The 22,846-nt window shown below is 40.8% G+C and overlaps 1 protein-coding gene across 3 annotated transcripts in view; it reads left to right on the forward strand.

The window, feature by feature from the left end:
• The window catches only part of UBE3D (ubiquitin protein ligase E3D), a 224,599-nt gene that overhangs the window by 78,698 nt on the left and 123,055 nt on the right, over positions 1-22,846 (forward strand). For all 3 annotated transcript variants that reach the window (XM_081250508.1, XM_081250509.1, XM_081250507.1), the window contains exon 9: positions 14,712-14,850. In XM_081250508.1, coding sequence (XP_081106634.1) covers positions 14,712-14,850 — 139 coding nt within the window. The remainder of the gene's footprint in view (positions 1-14,711; positions 14,851-22,846) is intronic.

Raw genomic sequence — 22,846 nt, forward strand, 5'->3', positions numbered from 1 at the left:
TTAGGAGAAAGAGTTAGATGTCAGATATTTTCTGAAGGGCTCCAGTTGTGAATAGATTTCACTTAAAGCACTTCTTTGCAGTGAGTCTCCCTGTTACTGGAGATATTCAAGCCAAGACCGTACAGTCACATGTTAGGAATATTGCAGGGAGGTTTAATTCCTCTCAGGTTTCTACTCTTGGGTATCTATTGTTGAAATGTAACAAATTTTTAGAATCGGGTTAAGATTCCTGATCACTGATTCCAAGGTCTGAGAAGTACTGAGGATGATAGTCCTGTAATGGAATAAAAATGGCAGAAAATGATTTTTAAAAATTCATTTAGCAAATATTTATTGAACACTTACATGTTGCAAGGTGATGTGCTAGGTACGGAGGCTTTTTTTTTTTTTTTTTTTTTTTTTTGTGGTACGCGGGCTTCTCACTTTTGTGGCCTCTCCCGTTGCGGAGCACAGGCAGGCCCAGCCGCTCCGCGGCATGTGGGATCTTCCCGGACCGGGGCACGAACCCGTGTCCCCTGCATCGGCAGGGAGACTCAACCACTGCGCCATCAGGGAAGCCCAACGGAGGCATTTTTAAGGAGCCATTTCTGGTGTTTCATTGTTTGAACCTATGAGATTCTGTTCTGTTTCCAACCACTCTCTCACCTTTTACATGTATCCCGTGTCAGTCTGGATCATTCCAGGTCTGGTAAGAGAGATGATAAAATGTTAACATTGCCCACTACTTATGTTCTTGTTATTCCAACTGATTTAGTTTCCAATTTTGTTGGAACTTTCCTGCCTAGACTTTAATTCTCCAGGGTAGAGTCAGAATGTGTTGAAATGACCTCCTAAAGAAAAGAAAGGGAAAACAGATCACCTCATACAAAATATGTTTTTGCATTGTAGGCTCTGAGGATAAAGTATGTGGCTAGATGAGTACCGTACCAGAACCTTAATGCTATTTAAACATACGGATGAGTGCGTTGTGTGTATTTTGTGTATTTTAAAATCGAGATTTTTGTTTGAACAGTGTCTTTCATTTGGTGTATTTCACGGTGACTTATCATAATAGACTGCTTTAAATCGTCTGAAATAGCAAGACATGAATTTCAACAATGACTTCCCCAAGGCTAGAGAAGTCAGCGGGAGCGCAAACCGCTAGGTAGACAGTTTTTTGGTTTTTTTTTTTTTAACTCATATGCAAGTGTAAAACTTTTATGAGGCTGCTTTAATGAGGCCCTTCGGGATTTAGGGTTATTTATCTAAGCTCTTATTAAAAATGAAAACTTTTCTATGTTTAGCCCTGGAAAGCAAAACTGATCCTAATAATACCGTAAGCTGGGAGAATGAATCCTGTTCTGCAGAGTGACTCAGAAATAAAGTGCAGGAACTTTGGGGCTAGTGTCTTCAGCACTGATGTGATGGGAATGGGATAGTGACAGCGGAGCCAGTATTTCAAAGTCTCCTTTAACTGAAAAAGTTCAGCTCTACTATGCTGGTAATTCAGGGTGTGGCATGACTTATTGAAATGGCTTCCAGCCCAAGAGTCCTGTTTCCCAGAGCACTCCAGTGTCTCCATCGGAATCGAGTTGCCCCAGGACAGTGTCACCTGGTACAAGGTCTGTGAGCCCTTTTCATTTATGGCGTCTGCACTTGTTGAAGGCTTTGACTTCTGCCCTCCCATGCTGAGAAGTGGGACACAGGAGAGAGGTTGTTTCTAAGGCTAATGTGCCCAAATCACTCGTACGTAATCCAGCAGAAGAGCCGAAGCTGCCGCAGGAAATATTTTGCAATTTTGAAACTTGCTCACCTTCTTCGTAGGTATCTTCTGGTTTGATGAGTCTGGGTACTGCAGTGAATCTGTTCTCAGACAGACCCTGGGAGTTAAGATTTTAAAATATCTGTGAGGCAGTACAATTATGGGGAATGAGGACATTGTGAGGGGAGAAAGCAAATGTTACAAAATCAGGGGCAAGATCTTTTGCAGACTTTAAGAGCTTATCAGAGTCAATTTAGCTTGGGTGTGTCCAGTCCAGTTGGCAGAAATTTTAAGATGAGAAAGTAGATGGCTAAATGGCTGAATCCATGGATAGAAAGGTAGGGTAGGGAGATGGATAGACAGATAAAACTTATTGTTGATAATATGATTGTTGGTGGATAGGTTTCTATGCTAAAGAATGAGTAAAAAGAATTGGACAAACAGACACATCTGAGGGAGAGCATGGTGACAAATGCAGAATTTTGAAGACGTGTATGAAGTGACCACAAATGAAAACCTGTAGCCAGTGAGCAATTTTGGATTATCTTTAAGGATCTTTCTTCAACAATTAACCTTGATAGTACTAATGTAAGTCACTGGAAGTAGTATATCACTTAGTGGAATCTGAGAACTTCTGAGTTTCCACCTCTGATTCTGAGACAATAAAGAGAAGATGATATTTCTAAGGAGGGAAGCACAGAACCACCAGCTGGCAATTATGGTGCAGAGTACGGAGGTGACAGAAGGCAAACACCAAGAGAGAGGCTGATGGCAGAAATGTTGGCTGAAGTCCAGAGGTAGAGGCAGCACAAGCATGAAAATTTAAACAGGTCGGGGAAATGTCAAAATGCACTTAAGTTTAGAAACTTCTATTCTGGAAGAATCTCAAAGCAGTTGCAGATGGGAGGAAGACTGTATGTACACTTGGTTTTAACTCTTCAACTTGAGCAGCTGTGTTAACAGTTGAGTTGCTAGGCACTGTCAGGAATAGAATATTTTAATTTTGGACAAACCCAACTGTTAAAACAGCTGTTTGGTCTGATTAGACTTAAGCTGGCTCTGCTTAGGTGACACAACCTAATGGGATCATAGCACCAGGCAGATTGGCTGTTATTATGATTTTATTGGACATAACAAAAAGATGAACGGATGCTAGGTTGATTGCGAGGTCGGACACTGACTTTCCGAAGAAACCACACTCTCTTGTTTATTTTGGCAAAGTGCAAAAGCAACTATCATGGGCTTTTACCTTGTTCCAAGTTCATGGAAATTACCTGAAATAATTTTGCCTATGTTCCTTGGATGCAAGCTTTTTGTTCCTGGCACTTAAAAAAAAAAAAAAAAGTCTCCCTAGTTTTTTCTTTTCTTTTCTTTTTTTTTTTGGCGGTACGCGGGCCTCTCACCGCTGTGGCCTCTCCCGTTGCGGAGCACAGGCTCCGGACGCACAGGCTCAGCAGCCATGGCTCACGGGCCCAGCCGCTCCTCAGCATGTGGGATCCTCCTGGACCGGGGCACGAACCCGTGTCCCCTGCATCGGCAGACGGACTCTCAACCACTGCGCCACCAGGGAAGCCCTGTCTCCCCACTTTTATTCACATCTCCTAATAATACATAATATACCTGCTCAAGTCACCTCAAGCAGTCAGTCATTTGTATATTTATTTTGTATTCTTTGTTTTCTAAGCAAAAAATGCTGTTAATAGCAACCACTGAGTTTGTCAATTTGCAGGCAACAGATTTTTAATGTCTAGAGCAACTTGAGTGACATCGCTGACAGTGATGAAAATCTTGGATTCCAAATTTACCATCTCAAGTACTTTTTTTCATGGAAAAAACGGCTGATTAAGTTAGTTTCAGTAAATTTTTACGTTAAAGGTTTAAAGTACTTATAAGATGATTTGGTTGATTTCTTGCATAAAAACTAATTTTACTTTATGTAATGTTAATATATATTTTAAACACTCAAAGATAGGTTTCATTTCATATATTTTCAAAATGAAAATAGCTTGACTTTTTATATGATTACCAAAATAGTCCATATTCATTGTAAACATTTGAAACAATACAGGAAAATATAGTATAAGAGAGCAAGCAGAATTCTTATAATTTCAGTCCCTGTAGGAAACTGCTATTAACATTTTGGCACTCTTCCTTGTATATACCTCTTTATGTACATTACACAAAAAGATATGGCTAGAAGATTTAGTTTTATATAAATTAATTTTAGCTATATGTATTGTTCTTTATTCTGCTTTTGCTTTGTTTTTAACTTGTCAAAATAGCGTGACTGTCTTTCCATGTCAGTGTAGATCTGCAGTCATCATTTAGGTCTTCATTTTGGGGGGTTTCATATTTTGAAGTAGTGACTTATTTTTGCTAGTTTCTAAAACTCAATGTTGTAAGTAATTAGAAAGCAGAATCGAAGATGATGCTTGGGATGTTAATAAGAGATGAACTTAGGTATCAAAAGTATACTTTCACTGAAAATGTATGTTTCTTTCACTAACTGAAGCAAGTTTACAGGTTTTGAAAGTTTGTATCAATAAGTTAACAAAAAACCCTAAAATAAACAAATGGGACCTAATTAAACTTAAAGGCTTTTGCACAGCAAAGGAAACCATAAACAAAACAAAAACACAACCCACAGAATGGGAGAAAATATTTGCAAACAAAGTGACCGACAAGGGATTAATCTCCAAAATACACAAACAGCTCATGCAGCTCAATATCAAACAAACAACTCAATCAAACAATGGGCAGAAGATCTAAATAGACATTTCTCCAGAGAAGACATATAGGTGGCCAAGAGGCATATGAAAAGATGCTCAACATCACTAATTATTAGAGAAATGCAAATCAAAACTACAGTGAGGTATCACTTCACACCGGTCAGAATGGCCATCATCAAAAAGTCTACAAACAATAGATGCCAGAGACTGTGTGGAGAAAAGGGAACCCTCCTTCACTGTTGGTGGGAATATAAATTGGTGCAGCCACTATGGAGAACAGTATGGAGGTTCCTTAAAAAACTAAAAATAGAGTTACCATATGATCCAGCAATCCCACTCCTGGGCATATATCTGGAGAAAACCATAATTCGAAAAGATACATGCACCCCAGTGTTCATTGCAGCACTATTTACAATAGCCAGGACATGAAAGCAACCTAAATGTCCATTGACAGAGGAGTGGATAAAGAAAATGTGGTGCATATATACAATAGAATATTACTCAGCCATTAAAAAGAATGAAATAATGCCATTTGCAGCAACATGGATGGACTTAGAGATTATTATACTAAGTGAAGTAAGTCAGAGAAGAGACAAATATCATATGATATCACTTATATGTGGAATCTAAAAAGATGATACAAATGAACTTATTTACAAAACAGAAACAGACTCACAGAAAACATGTAGACAACAAACTTATGGTAACCAAAGCAGAAAGGTTGGGGGGAGGGATAAGTAGGAGTTCGGCTTTAACATATACACACTACTATATACAAAATAGACAATCAACAACTGTAGAGCACAGGGAACCCTACTCAGTATTCTGTAATAACCTAAACGGGCAAAGAATCTTAAAAAGAATGAATATATGTATATGCATAACTGAGCCACTTTGTTGTACACCTGAAACTAATACAACATTGTAAGTCAGCTTTACCCCAATATAAAATAAAAAGTAATAATAATTTAACAAAAAAACTTTGGTTATAAATGAAATATTTTTGTTATTTTAAAGTAAAGTATTAAAAGCTTTTCTGGTTGGACCATCAAGAAGCATTGCGTTGCTATCTTCCTATTTCTTAGGCTAAAAAATGCAAGCTTTCCTCATTTTAACATTCACAAATAATTTCTTATTATATTATAAATTTGTTCAGAGGATGGCAACATTTTTCTATTCACATTGTGTTGTATTGCTGTTAAAAAACAAAAAAAAGACAAGTTAGCTTTTGTAGCTCCCCTAATGTCAGTAAATTCAGGTGCTTAACTGCCTTTCATTAGTTCCTGAGAATAACTTGAAAACCTTTCTAGAATACTGATTTCTTGAGTATCCCACATTTAATACCCCATTCCCACCCCCACTTACACACACATTTATACAGGGATGATTACCCACATTTTCAGTGTCTTTTTCATACTTTGGTCCCAAATATTGAGAATAGCCTCTCCAAAATGAACAGAATGTAGAATAGTGAAAGCCAGTTATCAGAGATAGCTCATTTCAAGGGTATGGTGGCAAAGAAAGGGAAACTATATATTTAATAATTTAAAAAAAATTGTGGCCTTTGGGGGTTTCAGTGAAATTGCTCTCAGGTTCCAAAAGCTTTCATTTAACAAGATCTCTTTCTGCCTTGGAAAAATTTTGCCTTGGAAAAATTTAGTCTAACATTTCCCTCTTTGACTCAAGGTGCTCACCTGGGGGCTACTTCTTAATCCATAAAACCTTTGAATAGAACTTTGGAGTATACTTGCCAGTCTCCATGATCACACCTCTTTAGGGTCTGCTAATGGGTAAATGATAGATATAAAATTTAGGAGACTCTATGGCCTGACCTGGTAGACCTTATGGTTTATATTCATCTTATTAAGGTACAGAAGAGTCAAATTGTTACAGGGGAATTGAATTTAAGTTGGTAGAAGTGAATTTTCTCTATGCAAGATAACTTGGAAATTGATTCTCTGACCTTAACTGAAATGGGTGTGGCCATCTGGGCTTTCACGTTACCAGAGTTACTTTGACATGTGTAAGTTAGTGATCTTGACATTTGGATTCTCATCTCTCCTCATAGAGGGACGGAATTTTTAGTCATCAGGATGTATCTTCTGATGAAGCAGAGAGAGCCACTTGTGATGTAGGGTCATGCAGTCCAGTTGCTAATAGCTGGGATACCAAGATTGGCCAGGCCTGATTCATCTAAATGAATTACACCATTGCCAACTGCCCTCTCGTGAAGGAAGAGTGTCTGGATTTTCAAGAGAAGGCCATCTGAGAGTGGACTTAGGAAGAGTTATAAAGAGTAGCCAGGGATGCTGAAGATGACGGTATTCAGTAAAGGCAGGAGAGAGGAGGGGTGGATGGTGCAAGCCACCAGGAAACACCCCTTCTGAAGCCACGGGCTGATACAGCCCCAATATATCATCTCTCTCTTCTCTGCTGAGACCAAATGTGTTTTCACTGGACATCTCAACACGGTCACTGCCAACCGATTTGAACTGAGAAATGAAGATAACCTGTCTGTTATACCAGGTCTAGGAAATAATAAAAGAAGAAGTCTTAATCCATTGCTTTGTACTTCTTGCATCATAAGCACTTTTCCATCCACATTAGCAAAGGACTTAAACTGTGGGACAGAGTAGGTAGTGTTGATCAATGGACGTGTTGGCTGCGGTGGCACCTGATGGGACAGGGAAGCTAGGGAGCCCCAGTGTGATGTTTATTTATGAGAATGTCATCAGAGTGGACCTAATTCATTACATCCCAACCTCATACATTGACTTCAGTTACTCAGGAAAGTGATTAAAGGATTGGAAATGCATTTCTCGTCTACTTTTCAACTAACTTCCTCTGGTAATGGGATTGAGATAAAAATGTGAGCCAGGAGACTTTCTCTTTAAAATGCTTCAAAAATTTTTTCTAACTGGTTATACTTACTAAAATATGCTAACACAAATACTACGATGTATAATTAGTTGGAACTTTTAAAATATGTTATCAAATATGGTAAATTAGAAATGAGATTTTGACCTAAAAATAAGTGGTTCTTATGCTGAGGTCCATGAATCTTAAAAACATTATGCTAAGTGAGCGAAGCCAGGAAAAATAAGTTCATATATTGTATGATTCCATGTATATATGAAAGGAGGGCATGAATGGCCTTGAGGAATTGGGTGGTCTAGAAACAATATAAATTCTGTGCAAAATTTTCTTTGTATAAATAAACACTATTGAGGGCTTCCTTGGTGGCGCGGTGGTTGAGAGTCCGCCTGCCAATGCAGGGGACACGGGTTCGTGCCCCGGTCCGGGAAGATCCCACATGCCATGGAGCGGCTGGGCCCGTGAGCCATGGCTGCTGAGCCTGCGCGTCCGGAGCCTGTGCTCCGCAACGGGAGAGGCCACAACAGTGAGAGGCCCACGTACCGCAAAAAATAAAAATAAATAAATAAATAAACAAACAAACATCGTTGTAGGGAGAGACTTCATAGTTTTAATCATATTATCACAGAAACCCGTGACGTTCAAATGGTTTGGAAATCACTACTTGAAAGCCTTTTAAAAAATGAATTTTTATCCTTTGTCCTTCTTTTATAAACATGTAGTAGTTCTTTCCATCACAATGTTTTCTGCCCTCTGCCTGTCATTTTTAAAGATTTTTTGTTTATTAACAGTACCATTTAAAAAATAAATAAAGCCCTTATGGCTTATGAGTTTGTTGTAGTTTCTTAGATTTTTCTGGTAAGATTCTTTTTTATAGATTTGTTTTTTACATTTAGGCCATTAACACATCTTGACTTTAATTTTGAATATGGTATAAGTTTTTAAATTTATTTTCTTCCAAATATCCTTTTGTATACTTGACATTTTCTACACCAAAAAGTTTTAAAACCTCTGAAGGACTAACTGGCCTCTTTAGATGGACTTCTTTAAATTATGATATCTCTAATGATAATACTTCTAATTATGAAGTTTCTGGCAGGCATGTTCGTAGGGTCAGTTCTCTTCTTTAGTGATAAAGATTATGCCAGTCTGATGTTCTCAACAAGTGGTATCTTGCAATATTACAGTCATTTACAAAAAGCAAAATCTCTTATTATTTTTGGCATGAATTAATACACTTAATTTTGAGATTGCCTTGTTGGTGTCTTATTTAAGCAGAACCATTTTCCCCGTGCTTTCTGATACATGGGAGAGAGAAAGAAGTTTATATCTCTCTCTTGATAAGCTTATAGGTCTTAGGAGCAAAGTTTGAAAGCCATAGCTTTCAGGAATTGTGTACCAAAATCTCTTCTCTCAAGAGCCCTTTAATTCAAAGAGAGTTGAAGAACTATTTTGACATTTGTGATTTAAAAAGCTCATTTTTTTCCCTGTGATTTTCAAAGAAAACACTGTAATTTCAAAGAAATACTGTTCATCACTTATTTTGGACCTTATTTTGAAATTTATAAGCAGTAGTTGGTATGTGCAGTTTTCACGTTCTATTTTTATGAATTAGTACTTTTTAAATATTTAAAATGATGGAGTTAATACAGCTCATCATAACAGATATGCCAGTACAGTTAGTTCTTGCAGAATTTTGTGTTCTTGACAATATAAGAATTTAAAAATTTTTGACTCTTTGTCCAAATTATGTGTTAAATGGTTGTATGTTTTTAATGATTCTAGCACTAAGTTTTGGTCATTTGCCTGATTTGGTATTTTGACAGCTTAAATTAATGAGATTATCATTGTTAAAGCTTTGAAATTGAATTTTAAGAATCTACAGGTAGAAACAATATTATATTTCAACATCATTAATAAAGGCTGTTTGCTTTTTTAGGTCTTCCTAGGACTGAAGTGTCCAATCAACTACTAATATATGAGAAACATGAGATTTAAGTTAAATATTTTCAAGTTGAGCCCTTTTATACCGTATTACAGTGTGTTGGACTCTTTTGATATAATTGTAATTTTGGGCAGAGGTGTTATATGATCTCTGTTTGTCATTTTTGCCTTTGTTACATTAAATGACCTCTATGTTTCCTAGAAGACTGTATCACCTTTGTATTTTCTCAGGTTCTTTTCTTAGTATTGATTGGTGTTTGATTCATTCTCAGTTTCACTATTTTTGTTAGAAGTGATGGAAAATGACTTTTTTTCTCCTTCTCATTGCCTCTTTAAAAATAGATAGGCCATAGCTGCTTCTCTAGGGAATTTTGTCAAGGCAGAAGTTTAGAAATAAAGATGGTGTGTCCTCTGCTCACATTTGGTCTCTTAGACTAAGGTCACCTGGCTGACAGCTCTGGTCTCCTAGGAAGGCTTTTCCTCTCCCAGTGCTTTAAAAATCACGGAAATAGGTTTCAATTGAAACCTATTCATTATTCTGTTTGAAGTATCTTGTTGATTTTATAGGTCTAATGTGATTTAGGTTTATGATGTCTTTGTAGGAAATACCAGAAATAATCCAGATTCTGGATTATTAGACTCCTGTTTATTAAAATGTTATATCATTAACAGAAATTTGTATTGATATTTGAGCCATGGGTGGATCGTCTCAAGTATCAGCTCTGGCTTAAACAACACATGCCCTAAATAATACATAATGAGTTTGGTACTTATATTAAGATAAACTGAATTTTCTCCCTCTTTCCTTCCTGTTCTCATTTCTTTCTTCCTAAATTAAAAAAATAAAAATAAAAACATTAACTGAAGTTTGGGGGAAAACCTAAGCATAGCTCTAACTTTCCAAAACAGCTATTTTCATTTTTCATGTATTACTTTCTCTCTTTCTCCACAGATGTGGATGTTTCATGTGATTAAAGTAATGTTTTATGCAATTAAAATTGTAAAGAAAATTTATAAATCTTAACACTAAAAAAATAAGTCCTGGGCAAATGAAATGTGTACTGAGGGAAAAAAAAAAAAAAAGGATAGGATGAATATTAGGATTTGAGAGCCATATTAGGTCCAGCTGGATTATCTGATGTCAAAAATAAGGCTGTTCAAAGTATTAAAAAATGACATGTTCTGAGATATCTAAAATTTATCCCAAAGAGGACTTAGGAAATAGGATTTAGATCAGAGTAAGTAAAATTTTCTTCTCTCATTGCAAAACTTGATAAATATCAGATATATCTGCTTTCAAACTCTAATAATAAAATTTATATAAAGCAAAATAAATAAAAAATAAATAAAATTTATCCCATTATTTGCCCTTGGACCTCTCTATTTATTTTGGATAAAATTTATTAAAAAATATCTACTATGCTTTTGCTCTGTTTATGATATAGCAAAAAAAGAATGAGATTTAGATGGAGAGGAACACACTTGAGTTTCTTCTCCATCACTTACTGACTATGTGATCAGGACAACATTCTTCACCTTTCTGAGCTTCAATAGAGATAAAAATTGTTAAATCACAGAATACTTTAAGATTGGATTAAAAATGCTAGTTTTGGGACTTCCCTGGTGGCGCAGTGGTTAAGAATCTGCCTGCCAATGCAGGGGACACGGGTTCAAACCCTGGTCCGGTAAGATCCCACATGCTGTGGTGCAACTAAGCCCATGCGCCACAACTACTGAGTCTGTGTGCTGCAACTACTGAAGCCCCCACGCTGCAACTACTGAAGCCCACACGCCTAGAGCCTGTACTCAGCAATAAGAGAAGCCACCACAGTGAGAAGCCCGCGCACCGCAATGAAGAGTAGCCCCCGCTCGCCGCAACTAGAGAAAGCCCGCACGCAGCAACGAAGACCCAATGCAGCCAAAAAAATAAATCGATAAAATAAATAAATTAAAAAAATAAATAATAAAGAAATAAATTTATTTTTAAAAATGCTAGTTTTGGATTTACATGCCATACACATACTTATAATTACAGAGAAACATGACTAATTAACATGTATAGCTGTATTTTTTCTTTGTGACTATGGTTATCATTTGTGGAATGAATGTCCTTTCTATGTAAATTTTGGTGGTTTGGTACATTGGTTAGGTTATGTATAAACTCCAAGATCTTATGAGGAAACTTGGCTTATCCAAGATCACTTGCTGGTGAGTGACAAGGCAGTGCTAATGTATTTTATTTTCTATTTGAGTGTCCTTTTTGATAGGTCACACCCTAGCCACTTAGCAGCATGTTGATACCTTTAAACAGCATTTAAACATTCCTTTGTCTGCACCACAGATCACATCAACATCATAGCATTAACTTATTTCTGATTATAAAAAAATAACACTTGGAAAATAAGAAAGAATAAAGAAGAAAATGTAAGAAACAGGTTATTATATTCCTCTCATGGAAATAACCGTTTATATTTGTGTTGCCTCCTAATTTTTTTTCTCACTGTAGAACTATTTTCGCTTACTGTGACATAGGTGTATTTTCCCATGTCCATCTTACCACCTTTCTTATTCAAGTTTTAGAATATATATGTAATAAAGTAGCAGCTTATAAAGGATAAAATATTTTCCTACAGAAAAATGAAGATACTCTTAACTCTATCTTTTACTAGCTAAAGAGTTAAAATGCAGAAGAAACAGGCGTTGGCAGATTCCTTTACTAAGGTCCTACTTGTGCTTTGTTTGGAGAGGATAATGTTACTTACGATGTCTTCAGAGATCAGTGTGGTACGATGGGGAGAGAGCAAGGCTTTGAATTCGGGCTCGCTTGAGTGAATCCTGGCCCCATCACCCACCAGCTGCATGATGCTGGACCGTCACTTAAACTCTCTGACCTCTGGTTTCCTCAACTTCAAAATGGGATGAACATGCCTGCCTTTCAGGGCTGCTGTAGGATTAGACACAACAACCATCAATAGAGTGCCTGGCCTGCCGTCTGGATGGGTAGGCGCAGGTGAGATGATAATCAGAAGCAACCTAAAGCCTGAGACTTGTCACATTTAAGCATTCAATATGGAGAGCATGTTATAGCCATAAGCCAAGATAACTCTGTTCTGAAACGATTTATTTGTATAATTCACCATTTCCTCTTTCTCTTGCACATATGATTACTGCCAAAAGAGGAGAAGAAAATGATGAAAAGTGAAAGTGGCTTCAGTTGATCTCTGACTGGCAGGACCCTTCACTATGAGCTGCAGCAGCCCCGGGCCAGGTTGTGGTGTTCCCTTCGTCTTGGGGGACACCCTTGCTGACGGTCTGTGGCATGATGAGCCAGGGTTAGGTTTGGGGGTTTCACAGATGAGTCCCCAAGGGACATTCACGCTCCAGGCCTCCTCTTGTTGAGGCAAGAGATCCAATTCAGAACAAGCAAATACCTTTTCAAGACACTGAAAAAAATTTCAGAATGAAAAGAGCTTTAGTCAGCCCTATTGTGGGTGACAGGGCAGGCGGTATCAATTCTGAAAACTTAAGTTGTTGATTGCACATACAATAAAAGTGAAAAATCACTATCGCTTTTAGCCACTAAAAAAGTCAATACCTGGGTGTATCTGAGGAACAACAACACTAATCTTATCTTTATTTCCACACTAGCTGTAGAGTTAGAGGAATCCACAGGCCATGGTTGCTCATGTCTGATCTAGGATGAGTCAGAGATGTAGACACAGCCCAGATAAAAATGCAAGGAGGGTGGTGGTTAAGGATTGTAATAGCTACAAGTTATGGTATTAAGCAAGTAGTTAATTCCCATAAGGGAAACAGAAGGATGTTTCTAAGAAGTGTTACCTACGTGGTTCTTGCAGGATGAACAGAAGTTCACCAGTAAGGATAACAGCCTTCTAGGCTCAGAAGACTGTATTAGCAAGACACAGTATGTGTAGTATATTGCAGTTCAGGGAATAGAAAGTAACCATGTGGTTGTGGGTCCTAAGGAAGGGGGAGGGGAGGATGAGCTTGAAGCCACCGCACTAGTACGACACTTGACTTTTACCAAAGACAACAAGATTTTTACTTCCATGCCAGTGAAATGTGGGGAATGTTATATACTTGGTAAAAGCAGAAAGAATAACTTAGCCAATCAATAGAAAAGAGTAATTTTTAAAACATAGAAAAAGCACTCAACTGTGCACTTGCTGAAATAGACCATTTTTTAGGCAAGTGGACAGTGTCCTATCGCAGTCCAGCTAGTAGGCAAATGCTGCAGAGTTAACTCCCCACCACGCATCAGAGATGTATCAGCCTAAGTAACCTGGTGGACCACACAGCTAAAGCATCTGCTATGGCTTGTCATAGACAGTGTTAAATCCCTTATGCCCTCAACCACTGATGCTCTCAACTTCCAGAAGTCACCACTGATTCGGTTAAAGGTACCTTTACAGAGAGAGGTTTAAGGAAAGGCAAAGATGTATTTTTAAGAGAAAAAATATATTTAAAGTACACACATATTACTCTTTCAAAATTAGGACAGTGATAAGAGGCACTTTGGTAGGGGCACAGGCAGGAAATACTCAAGTAAATAGAAGAGTTGACTCATGCTTTTCTTAGTACGTTGTATTCTCATAATGCTTTCCTGATTTTCCCTTTACTTTAAGCACTAGATGGGAAGTCAGGAAACCAGGATTCAGAGCCAGACACAGCGTTTTCTAAACATCTGCCTCATCTCAGACAGGTCTCTTTACTTTTCTAGCCCTCCGTTCCCTCATGTCCCTGGTGAGAGGATTTTCGAGTGAGTCGCACAGGAAGTAGCAGAGCTGCTTCACGGGCCTCTCTGGAAGATGACGGGGTCTTCCGCCAACCCTTCCCTTCCAAGAGAGCAGCTTCACTCTTGTCTGTATTATGAACAGGGGCTTTTATAAGAATTATTGATAAAAGGATTCTATCACTTTTTAAAAGTCTGGAAAAAAAAAACCAGAACCAGATATTTCATGGGGCATATCCAGGTCAGAAAGAATTTCCACATCTGGAGAATGGGATAACAGTAGTTCCATTTCATAGCTATCTGGGGGTTGAACAAGCTTACTACATGTGGAACAAGGCGTAGAACAAAGGAAGCGTTTGATGTGTTAACTATTGACCCCCCACCCCAATAGGTCCCTCACAAATGAGACTGAATTTCATACAACTCTTAAACTTTGAGTATGAGCTGTTGACCTGAAAAAAAAATTGCCTAATCCCTCTGTTTTCTATCAAAAACACTATAAAAATGTCTTGTACATGTTCTCTGTGAATTTTTAGTATAACCATTTTATTTCTATTTCTTGTGTATCGCTCTTTCTCTCCCACAACCAAAAGTTTTCTCCTTACATCAGATTTTTGAAATACGTCTGACCGGATGCAATGATGAAGTTGCACATATTGGTGTGTTTCAGGCTCGCCAGCTCGTGGGAAAGTGACATCAGTGTCCACTGCCTAACCCTGCCCACTGCAACCTGCTTGGAGCTGCTGTTGATATTGTCAAGGAGTAATGCCACGTTGCCTCCCTCCCTCCGCTGCATGAATTCTTTCCAGGTAAGGCATGGCTCCTTTACCACGGTGTGATTTCTCAGTTTGACTTGTTATCGTTTTTTAAGGATCCTGTCTTTAACAGGCGCTAGCCTATGGAAACCCACATTTTCACAGGATAGTAAGAACGAGCACAACGCATGTATTGCCTTGTTCTGTCTCTTTCTAAATGGAGCCTCAGGACTGATTTAGATAATTGTCTGTTAGTGGCCGAACCCACGTCTCTCTAACCGGGGTTTGTTCTCGTCATCTCCGTCTTTCCTGCCTCTGAGAGAAGAGACGAGAACGTTCTGCAAAGACACTTGTGAATGCCACTTCCCTTTTCCCAGCTTTGTCCTAGAACAAGGATTTGGGGCCGTCATTAGTATCTTTGCTGCTTTTAGCTTGCAGTCAGATTGCCGAATGGAGGTTGAACGGTGGCTGCATCCTCCCCGCCCCGCTCTCGGCACCTTTCCCCTCTCTCCCCACTCCCTCCCTTCTCTGGGTATTTATCTGTGCTCCTGGTCAGAGCAGTACAGAACAACAACACATGTGGACTGACCAGCAGGAAGACGCCTTCCCTGGTAGTTGTCACCAAGGTGGCATATGAGAATTCATATGTTGGCTGGTCACTTCACTTGTGACCATATAGCTACTGAATGTTATTGAATTTATCTGTGACTCTCAGCATTGGAAACATATTCCCAAGCCCTCTGAGCCTGTTGAGCAGGCCACGTGCATTGCTGAGAAAGGACTGAATGTGGGTGGCTTGTTTCTACTTCTGAAGGGTTGATGATGTGTCCTAAGATAACTTCAGAATTGGTGAATATTGCTTGGTGCATCTCTGTGGTAAAACAAGACGTGGATTTTCCTATGAAATATAGCTCAGGAATTTGGTAAAAATAATAATAATAATAATAATAACTGCTCCATAATCATTTGCATCCGTATTCTCCTGGTACTCTGTTACATTGATTGTCTCTGTGATTTTCTTCCTGATACACACATTTTGGACTTTGGATATGTCATACCTGTTTGAATTTATCATTACTCGATGATCAGCTTGAAGCTCCTAGATTCAAGGACCAGAGAGAACACCTTCCCGTTTTGTAGGAGAGGAAACTGAGACCCAGAGAGATGGAGTCAGTTGGCCAGGGAGTAGCCAGCATGTTAGAGACAGAGCTGGACTCGCCAGGCTTATGCTGGGTCACAGCTTCTGCTACCCAAATTCAGTGCTCGCCGAAGCCCCAGGAGGTGGACGGGGTGTGAGTGGTCATATCTGCCTTGGAATGTCCACAACACCCCCTTATTATGTGATTATTGTAATTATTTGTCTACTGCCCTGAACTGGAACTGATTTAAAATTCTGTGTATCAATCCATATTTCTTCTAAGTTTTGCTGTTTGGATTGAACATTGAATAACACAAAAGTTCACCCACAAACTTTTACGGGAGATGCGAGAAACTTAACAGTGGTTGTCTTTGGGGAGCGAGGCTTGAAGACAATTATTTTTTATTTCACTCCCTTCTACACTGTTGGAAGTTTTTATATGACGGGTGAGTGAAGAGCAAAGAGATGACTCGGACTTGGAGGATTTTACAGCCTATGGGGGGAGATAGAACTGTCATCCATGGGTGATATAAATCTAGAATCATTTTATTACAAGGTAGCCTCCGCGCAAGTCTTAAAGAGATTAAAGGTAAAAGAGTAATCTAGGTCGGGCGTGGGGGATTTGAGAGGAGGCCCAATCTGTATTTCTTCTCCAGGAGAAGAGGAAAACCAGCTCCTTCAAGGCGCGCACCTGGAGCACACATACACACACAGGCACGAAAGCCTGGCCTGCCCTGCGTGCCATCCGTGTTCGCTCCCGGCGCCTCTCGTCACAGGAGCTCTCACCGTCAGGATGTTAATTGCCGACTGTCCCTCTCTATTAGTGACTGTGCTTCTACTTTCAGTGCATTTGCTGAATATGATTGTCAGGGGCACACACACTTTTCCCAGTTTCCAAGGTACAGAGGAACTGGGTGCGGTTTCACAAACAGCATCTGCTAAAGAGATCTTGTGCCTGCCGTTACCCCTGGAAAGGTTCATTCTTATCAAGGACACACCAGGAACTGACTTCCCCACGCAGGTCTTCACTCTAAGATAAAGGATCAGTGAACAGGGGAGGATGTCTGTCAGGATTAGAAAGAGATGCTCTGCTTTTTCATCTTTGGAACACCTACCTCATCAGTTATTACAATGGCAAGGAACTGGGCTGCTGATGTTGCCTGTGTTGGGGATTGATTTCTTCAAGTGGAAACTCACTTTAGTGCGGGTTTTTTTTTTTGTTTTTTTTTTTTAAAGAGCCGTGTTGGCAAGAGCTGTAAAATAGTAGAAGGACTATTGTTATTGTTATTGTTAAAGATACATCTTTACATTTCCAGTTCTCTAACTTTGCAGGGTGAGTCAGTTACTCTGAGCAATGCTGCTTTTTCTGTAAAAATGTTATTTTAGGTTTCTGAGGATTCAGACAGCACTACTGCCTGAGCTCTTATCACTGCGAAATCCCAGAAGGAAGGGTTTATCTTATTAGTTAGAGCCAATAATGTATATGAAATTCTAACTTCTTAAATTATAGCGCAACATTTCCCCCAGGCTAACAGGGCTATCGTCGGGTGGTTTTGTTATACTTTTCACTTCCGCTCTGGTCCAGTACCTTCATATCCCTGGTATGATTCTGAGCAAAGAGAATGTAGAATTTGGTTGAGAATCACTGGTGTATTGCTACTCACATACCAGAGTTGTTGCAGCCCCAAGAAGGATGGACTTAACCACGTCACTCCCCGCTTACGGTTCTTCTGTGACTTCCTATTGCAGTGAGAACAAAATCCAGACTCCTTATCCGGACCTACAAAGCCCAGCAGTATCTGGCCCTACCTCCCTCTCTGGCCTAATCTCCTGCTCGCTCCGTCTCACTCACTCTGTTCCAGTCACACTGGCCTTATTTCCTGCTCCCTCTCACGAGCTGGTCCTGGCCGCAGGGTCTGTGCGCTGCCTGTTCTCTGTGCTTCCAGGAGAATACTCTGGACCAGAGCTTTGCATGGCTGGGTCCTCTTGTCTTTCAGGTCTCAGCTCAGGTGTCCCTTCCCCTAAGAAACCTAACCTCACCCCCACCCCCTGTCCCTTACTAAATTCCCCACTCCCTGTCACCATTATTCTATAATCTCAGCTTGTTTTATTTTCTTCATGGCTCTTTTCACTATTTAGAGTGCTTTTTCATTTTTTTTTTTGTTTGTCTTTTTTCCTGTACAAAAATGTGTGTTGAATGAGAACAGGGAGAATGTCTTTTTTTTTTTTTTTTTTTTCTTTTTGCGGTATGCGGGCCTCTCACTGTTGCGGCCTCTCCCGTTGCGGAGCACAGGCTCCGGACGCGCAGGCCCAGCGGCCATGGCTCACGGGCCCAGCCGCTCCGCGGCATATGGGATCCTCCCAGACCGGGGCACGAACCCACATCCCCTGCATCGGCAGGCGGACTCTCAACCACTGCGCCACCAGGGAGGCCCGAGAATGTCTATTTTTGCTCAGTGTGGCATCAACAGAACTTAGGACAGTGCTCGGCTGTAGGAAGCATTTAATAAATATTGGCTGGCTGGCTGGCTGGCTGGAGATGGGTGGACGGATGCACAAGTAAAATGCAAACTGGCATGGCCATTTGACATTCTAGAGAATTCCAAAGGACTGAGCTAGGGAGAAGCAGAGGCATGGGCAGTACCCCCTCAGGGGCAGAAGCAGCAGCTGTTTCCCTGCCGGGACAGGGCGGACTCCAAGGGTAAGGTCCAGATTTGAGATATGTCAACAAGACTGAGCATAGATGGGTGTCTGAAATGACAGCCTGGAGCTCTGTACAACTGAGAAAGACTCGAAGAAGGAGTCGACCTTGGAAGGAGCTGGCAAGATCCAAGATAAGCAGAATGACCGGTAGACAGGTCCAGGCTCCCTCTGAGCCCTGGAGACCTCAGGAGGGGAAACCAGAGTGATGCTTTGGTGCCAGAAACTGGGGACTGGGGGTGTCGACGGCTCCTTTGGAGGGGGCAGGTGGCAGCTGCTGCCGCTGTAACTGCTGCCAGTTTGATTCCCCTCTGAGAGCTTCAGAGCTCTGGGGGTGGTGGCAGAAGGCAGTTTCCACATCCGTCTTGGTGAGCAGCATCCGGCTTTTTAACCCGAAGTCCTGCAATAGCAACTTTAAATCTGAACAAGGTCTCTGGAAGGTAGGACCTTAGAGCATCCAGGTTGGATCCAGGACTGGGTCAGGGCCGCTGGGTTTAATGGTTCTATGCCTCTTTCTTAGAATCTTGGACTATTGTAGCTGGAAGGATCAACTAGTCTAGTGACCTTACTTTTATAAATAAGAAGCAGACTCAGGAAGGGTAAGTTGTTATTGGAGCCTGAAACTCTGATTCCTACGTTAGGCTTTTTGTGCTACACCCGATTTTCCCTGTTCCGTGGGACACAAGTTGCTTAGCATGTAAGTAGGTGTCACTCATAAAAAACCATGAGATATTTAATCATCAGATAATAATAATGCAAATGAAAATAGCTAATATTTATTCAGTGCTTTCTGTATTCCAGGCCCTGTTCTCAACGATTTGTACTTATTCGTTCATTTCATTTTTATGAGAAGCACCATGAGGAAGGTATATATTATCAATATTATTCCCATTCCACAGGTACAGAAACTGAGCCAGGGAGATTAGCTTGCCCACGCTCACACAGCTAGTGAGTGGAGGAATGGAAGGTTTGAAGCCTGGCTCTAGACCGCACCTCCACCCCCCATTCTTAACCACCAGATATTGTTGCCTATTAAAAGAAGTTTGGTTAAACAAAGTTAGATCTTTTTTTTTAGCTGCAAGACTTTTCAGGGCCTTTCAAGTATATACAGGGGCAGTGTGACCCTCCTAGTTGAAGAATGTAGTAAATGCTTTTAAAACTTGCTATCAGGAAGACTTTTTCTCGGGGCGTTTTATGGGATTAATGCTCTCAGAGCACAGATGGGGAGACAGTGTCCTGTCCGATCTTGAAAGATTTGGATGACCGTGACCGAGGCAGAGAGCTCACATTCTCAGTCTTTGTGTCAGCCTTGTTTATCTCCCAGAGAAGTAGTGCTGCGGGCTTAGTGGATTGTCAGAAGGATAGCATCTCTCCCTTTGGTGACTAGGTGGTTCTCCTCCTCGTCTGGGCCACCTTGGTCCGAAGGTACAGCAGGAACAAGATGCGACTGTGGCCCCTTGTGGTACACACTGACCCTGCCCGGAGGCCCGGCAGGCCCTTGGCTGAGCGTGGCTTTCCCGGTTTGCATGTGCTGCCCTTTCTGTTTCGCTCGGGCCTCATCCAGTCTAAACACAGCGTCGCTAGGTAGTCATGTGGCAAGGGCTCCCATTAATAGATGGGGCCGTCTGGCTCAACTCCGCCTCTCTCCTAACCGATGGCTGGACTCCCACCGAGAGCTCCCGAGGGGAGTCTACCTTGGGAGCTCACACTCAACTGAGAGATTAGGAATGTTCTACGGCCTTGAGCTCCGAGTTCAGGAAGCCCCTTTTGTTCATTCGCATCCTTACCTCTCACTCCAAGCTCTGCCCACTGCGCCCAGCCATCCAAACTGTGTGGATGGGATTTTCCAGGCCATAGAGCCCCAGAACTGAGGCTTCTTTTTCTTACCCAGGTAAGTTGCTACAACCTACAGTCCTTTAAATGTTTTCACAGACATTATCCTTTTTAAAATCCTCACAACAACCCTCATTTTAAAGGGGCGTGGAATTCCGTTGTGGTCCAGCTGTTAAGACTCCATGCTTCCAATGCAGGGGCACAGGTTCAATCCCTGGTTGGGGAACTAAGATCCCGCATGCTGCGCGGCGTGGCCAAAAAAAAAAAAAAAAAAAAGATTGTTTTATGAAAATAATAATAATAATAAAGGGGTAGAACGTAAGTAATGTAGGCAAGATCACGTCACTACCAAAACGCAAGACTGTGTTTCAAACCTAGGTCTTCTGGTTCTGAGTCTATTACGTATTCCATCTCCTGGCAGTTACATCAAAGAAAGTACCAAATGGTCCTCTCTAATTGCCCTGGGTCTTGCACATCTTAGTTTTACCATATGGCAGCAACAGTATCTCTTTTATTTATTTATTTATTTACTTATTTATTTATCTGTTTATCTATTTATTTATTTTTGCGGTATGCGGGCCTCTCACTGCTGTGACCTCTCCCGTTGCGGAGCACAGGCTCCGGACGCGCAGGCTCAGCGGCCATGGCTCACGGGCCCAGCCTCTCCACGGCATGTGGGATCTTCCCAGACCCGGGGCACGAACCCGTGTCCCCTGAATCGGCAGGCGGACTGTCAACCACTGCGCCACCAGGGAAGCCCAGTATCTCTTTTATTAATATCATCCTTTAGAGAACCACAGCCTTCAGCCAAGGGAGCAATATGAGCAGTATGGATCCTGGCAAGTAAGTTGAACTTCATCAGACTATAGTTTTATATATATGCTGTGTGGTTGCATAATGCAGTGAAAATATGTAGAAGAGAAGAAACAAAAGAGCTTTATAGAGCTTATCTATTACCACCTGACAGGCTTAGTCAGGGAAGCTTCCTCAGCTCTTGATGGATTTGAAGTCATAGACTGTTCCACGGGGGAAGGTGAAGCTGATGAAGCGCCTTGACTAAGGGTCGCGTATACTTTTCCAGAGCAGGAAATTCTCAGTTACGTTACTTGTGTGTAGTTTGATTTTTTTTAATAGATCTTTATTGGAGTATAATTGCTTCACAATACTGTTGCACAACAGAGCGAATCAGCCATATGCACACACATGTCCCCATATCCCCTCCCTCTTGAGCCTCCCTCCCACCCTCCCTATCCCACCCCTCTAGGTGGTCACAAAGCACGGAGCCGATCTCCCTGTGCTCTGCTGCTGCTTCCCACCAGCCAACTGTTTTCCATTCGGTCGTGTATATATGTCGATGCTACTCTCACTCCGCCCCAGCTTCACCCTCCCACCCCATGTCCTCAAGTCCATTTTCTATGTCTGTCTCTTTTTTCCTGCCCTGCAACTAGGTTCATCAGTACCATTTTTTTTTTTTTAGATTCCATATATATGTGTTAGCATACAGTATTTGTTTTTCTTTCTGACTTACTTCACTCTGTATGACAGACTCTAGGTCCTATTGTAAATAGTGCTGCAGTGAACATTGTGGTGCATGTCTCTTTTTGAATTATGGTTTTCTCAGGATATATGCCCAGTAGTGGGATTGCTGGATCATATGGTAGTTCTATTTTTAGTTTTTTAAGGAACATCCATACTGTTCTCCATAGTGTCTGTATCAATTTACATTCCCACCAACAGTGCAGGAGGGCTCCCTTTTCTCCACACCCTCTCCAGCATTTATTGTTTGTAGATTTTTTGATGAAGGCCATTCTGACTGGTGTGAGGTGATATCCAATTGTAGTTTTGATTTGCATTTCTCTAATAATTAGTGATGTTGAGCATCTTTTCATGTGGTTCTTGGCCATCTGTATGTCTTCCTTGGTGAAATGTCGAGTTAGGTCTTCCACCCATTTATTTTTTTATTTTTTTATTTTTTTATTTTTTGCGGTACACGGGCCTCTCACTGCTGTGGCCTCTCCCATTGCGGAGCACAGGCTCCGGACGCGCAGGCTCAGCGGCCATGGCTCACAGGCCCAGCCGCTCTGCGGCATGTGGGATCTTCCCGGACCGGGGCACGAACCCGTGTCACCTGCATCGGCAGGCGGACTCTCAACCACTGTGCCACCAGGGAAGCCCTTCCGCCCATTTTTTAACTGGATTGTTCGTCTTTTTGATATTGAGCTCCATGAGCTGTTTGTATATTTTGGAGATTAATCCTTTGTCTGTTGTTTCATTTGCAAATATTTTCTCCCATTCTGAGGGCTGTCTTTTTGTCTTGTTTATGGTTTCCTTTGCTGTGAAAAAACTTTTAAGTTTAATTAAGTCCCATTTGTTTATTTT

The sequence above is a fragment of the Mesoplodon bidens genome, assembly GCF_964165515.1.
Source record: "Mesoplodon bidens genome assembly, chromosome: 12".
Classification (NCBI taxonomy): Eukaryota; Metazoa; Chordata; class Mammalia; order Artiodactyla; family Ziphiidae; genus Mesoplodon; species Mesoplodon bidens.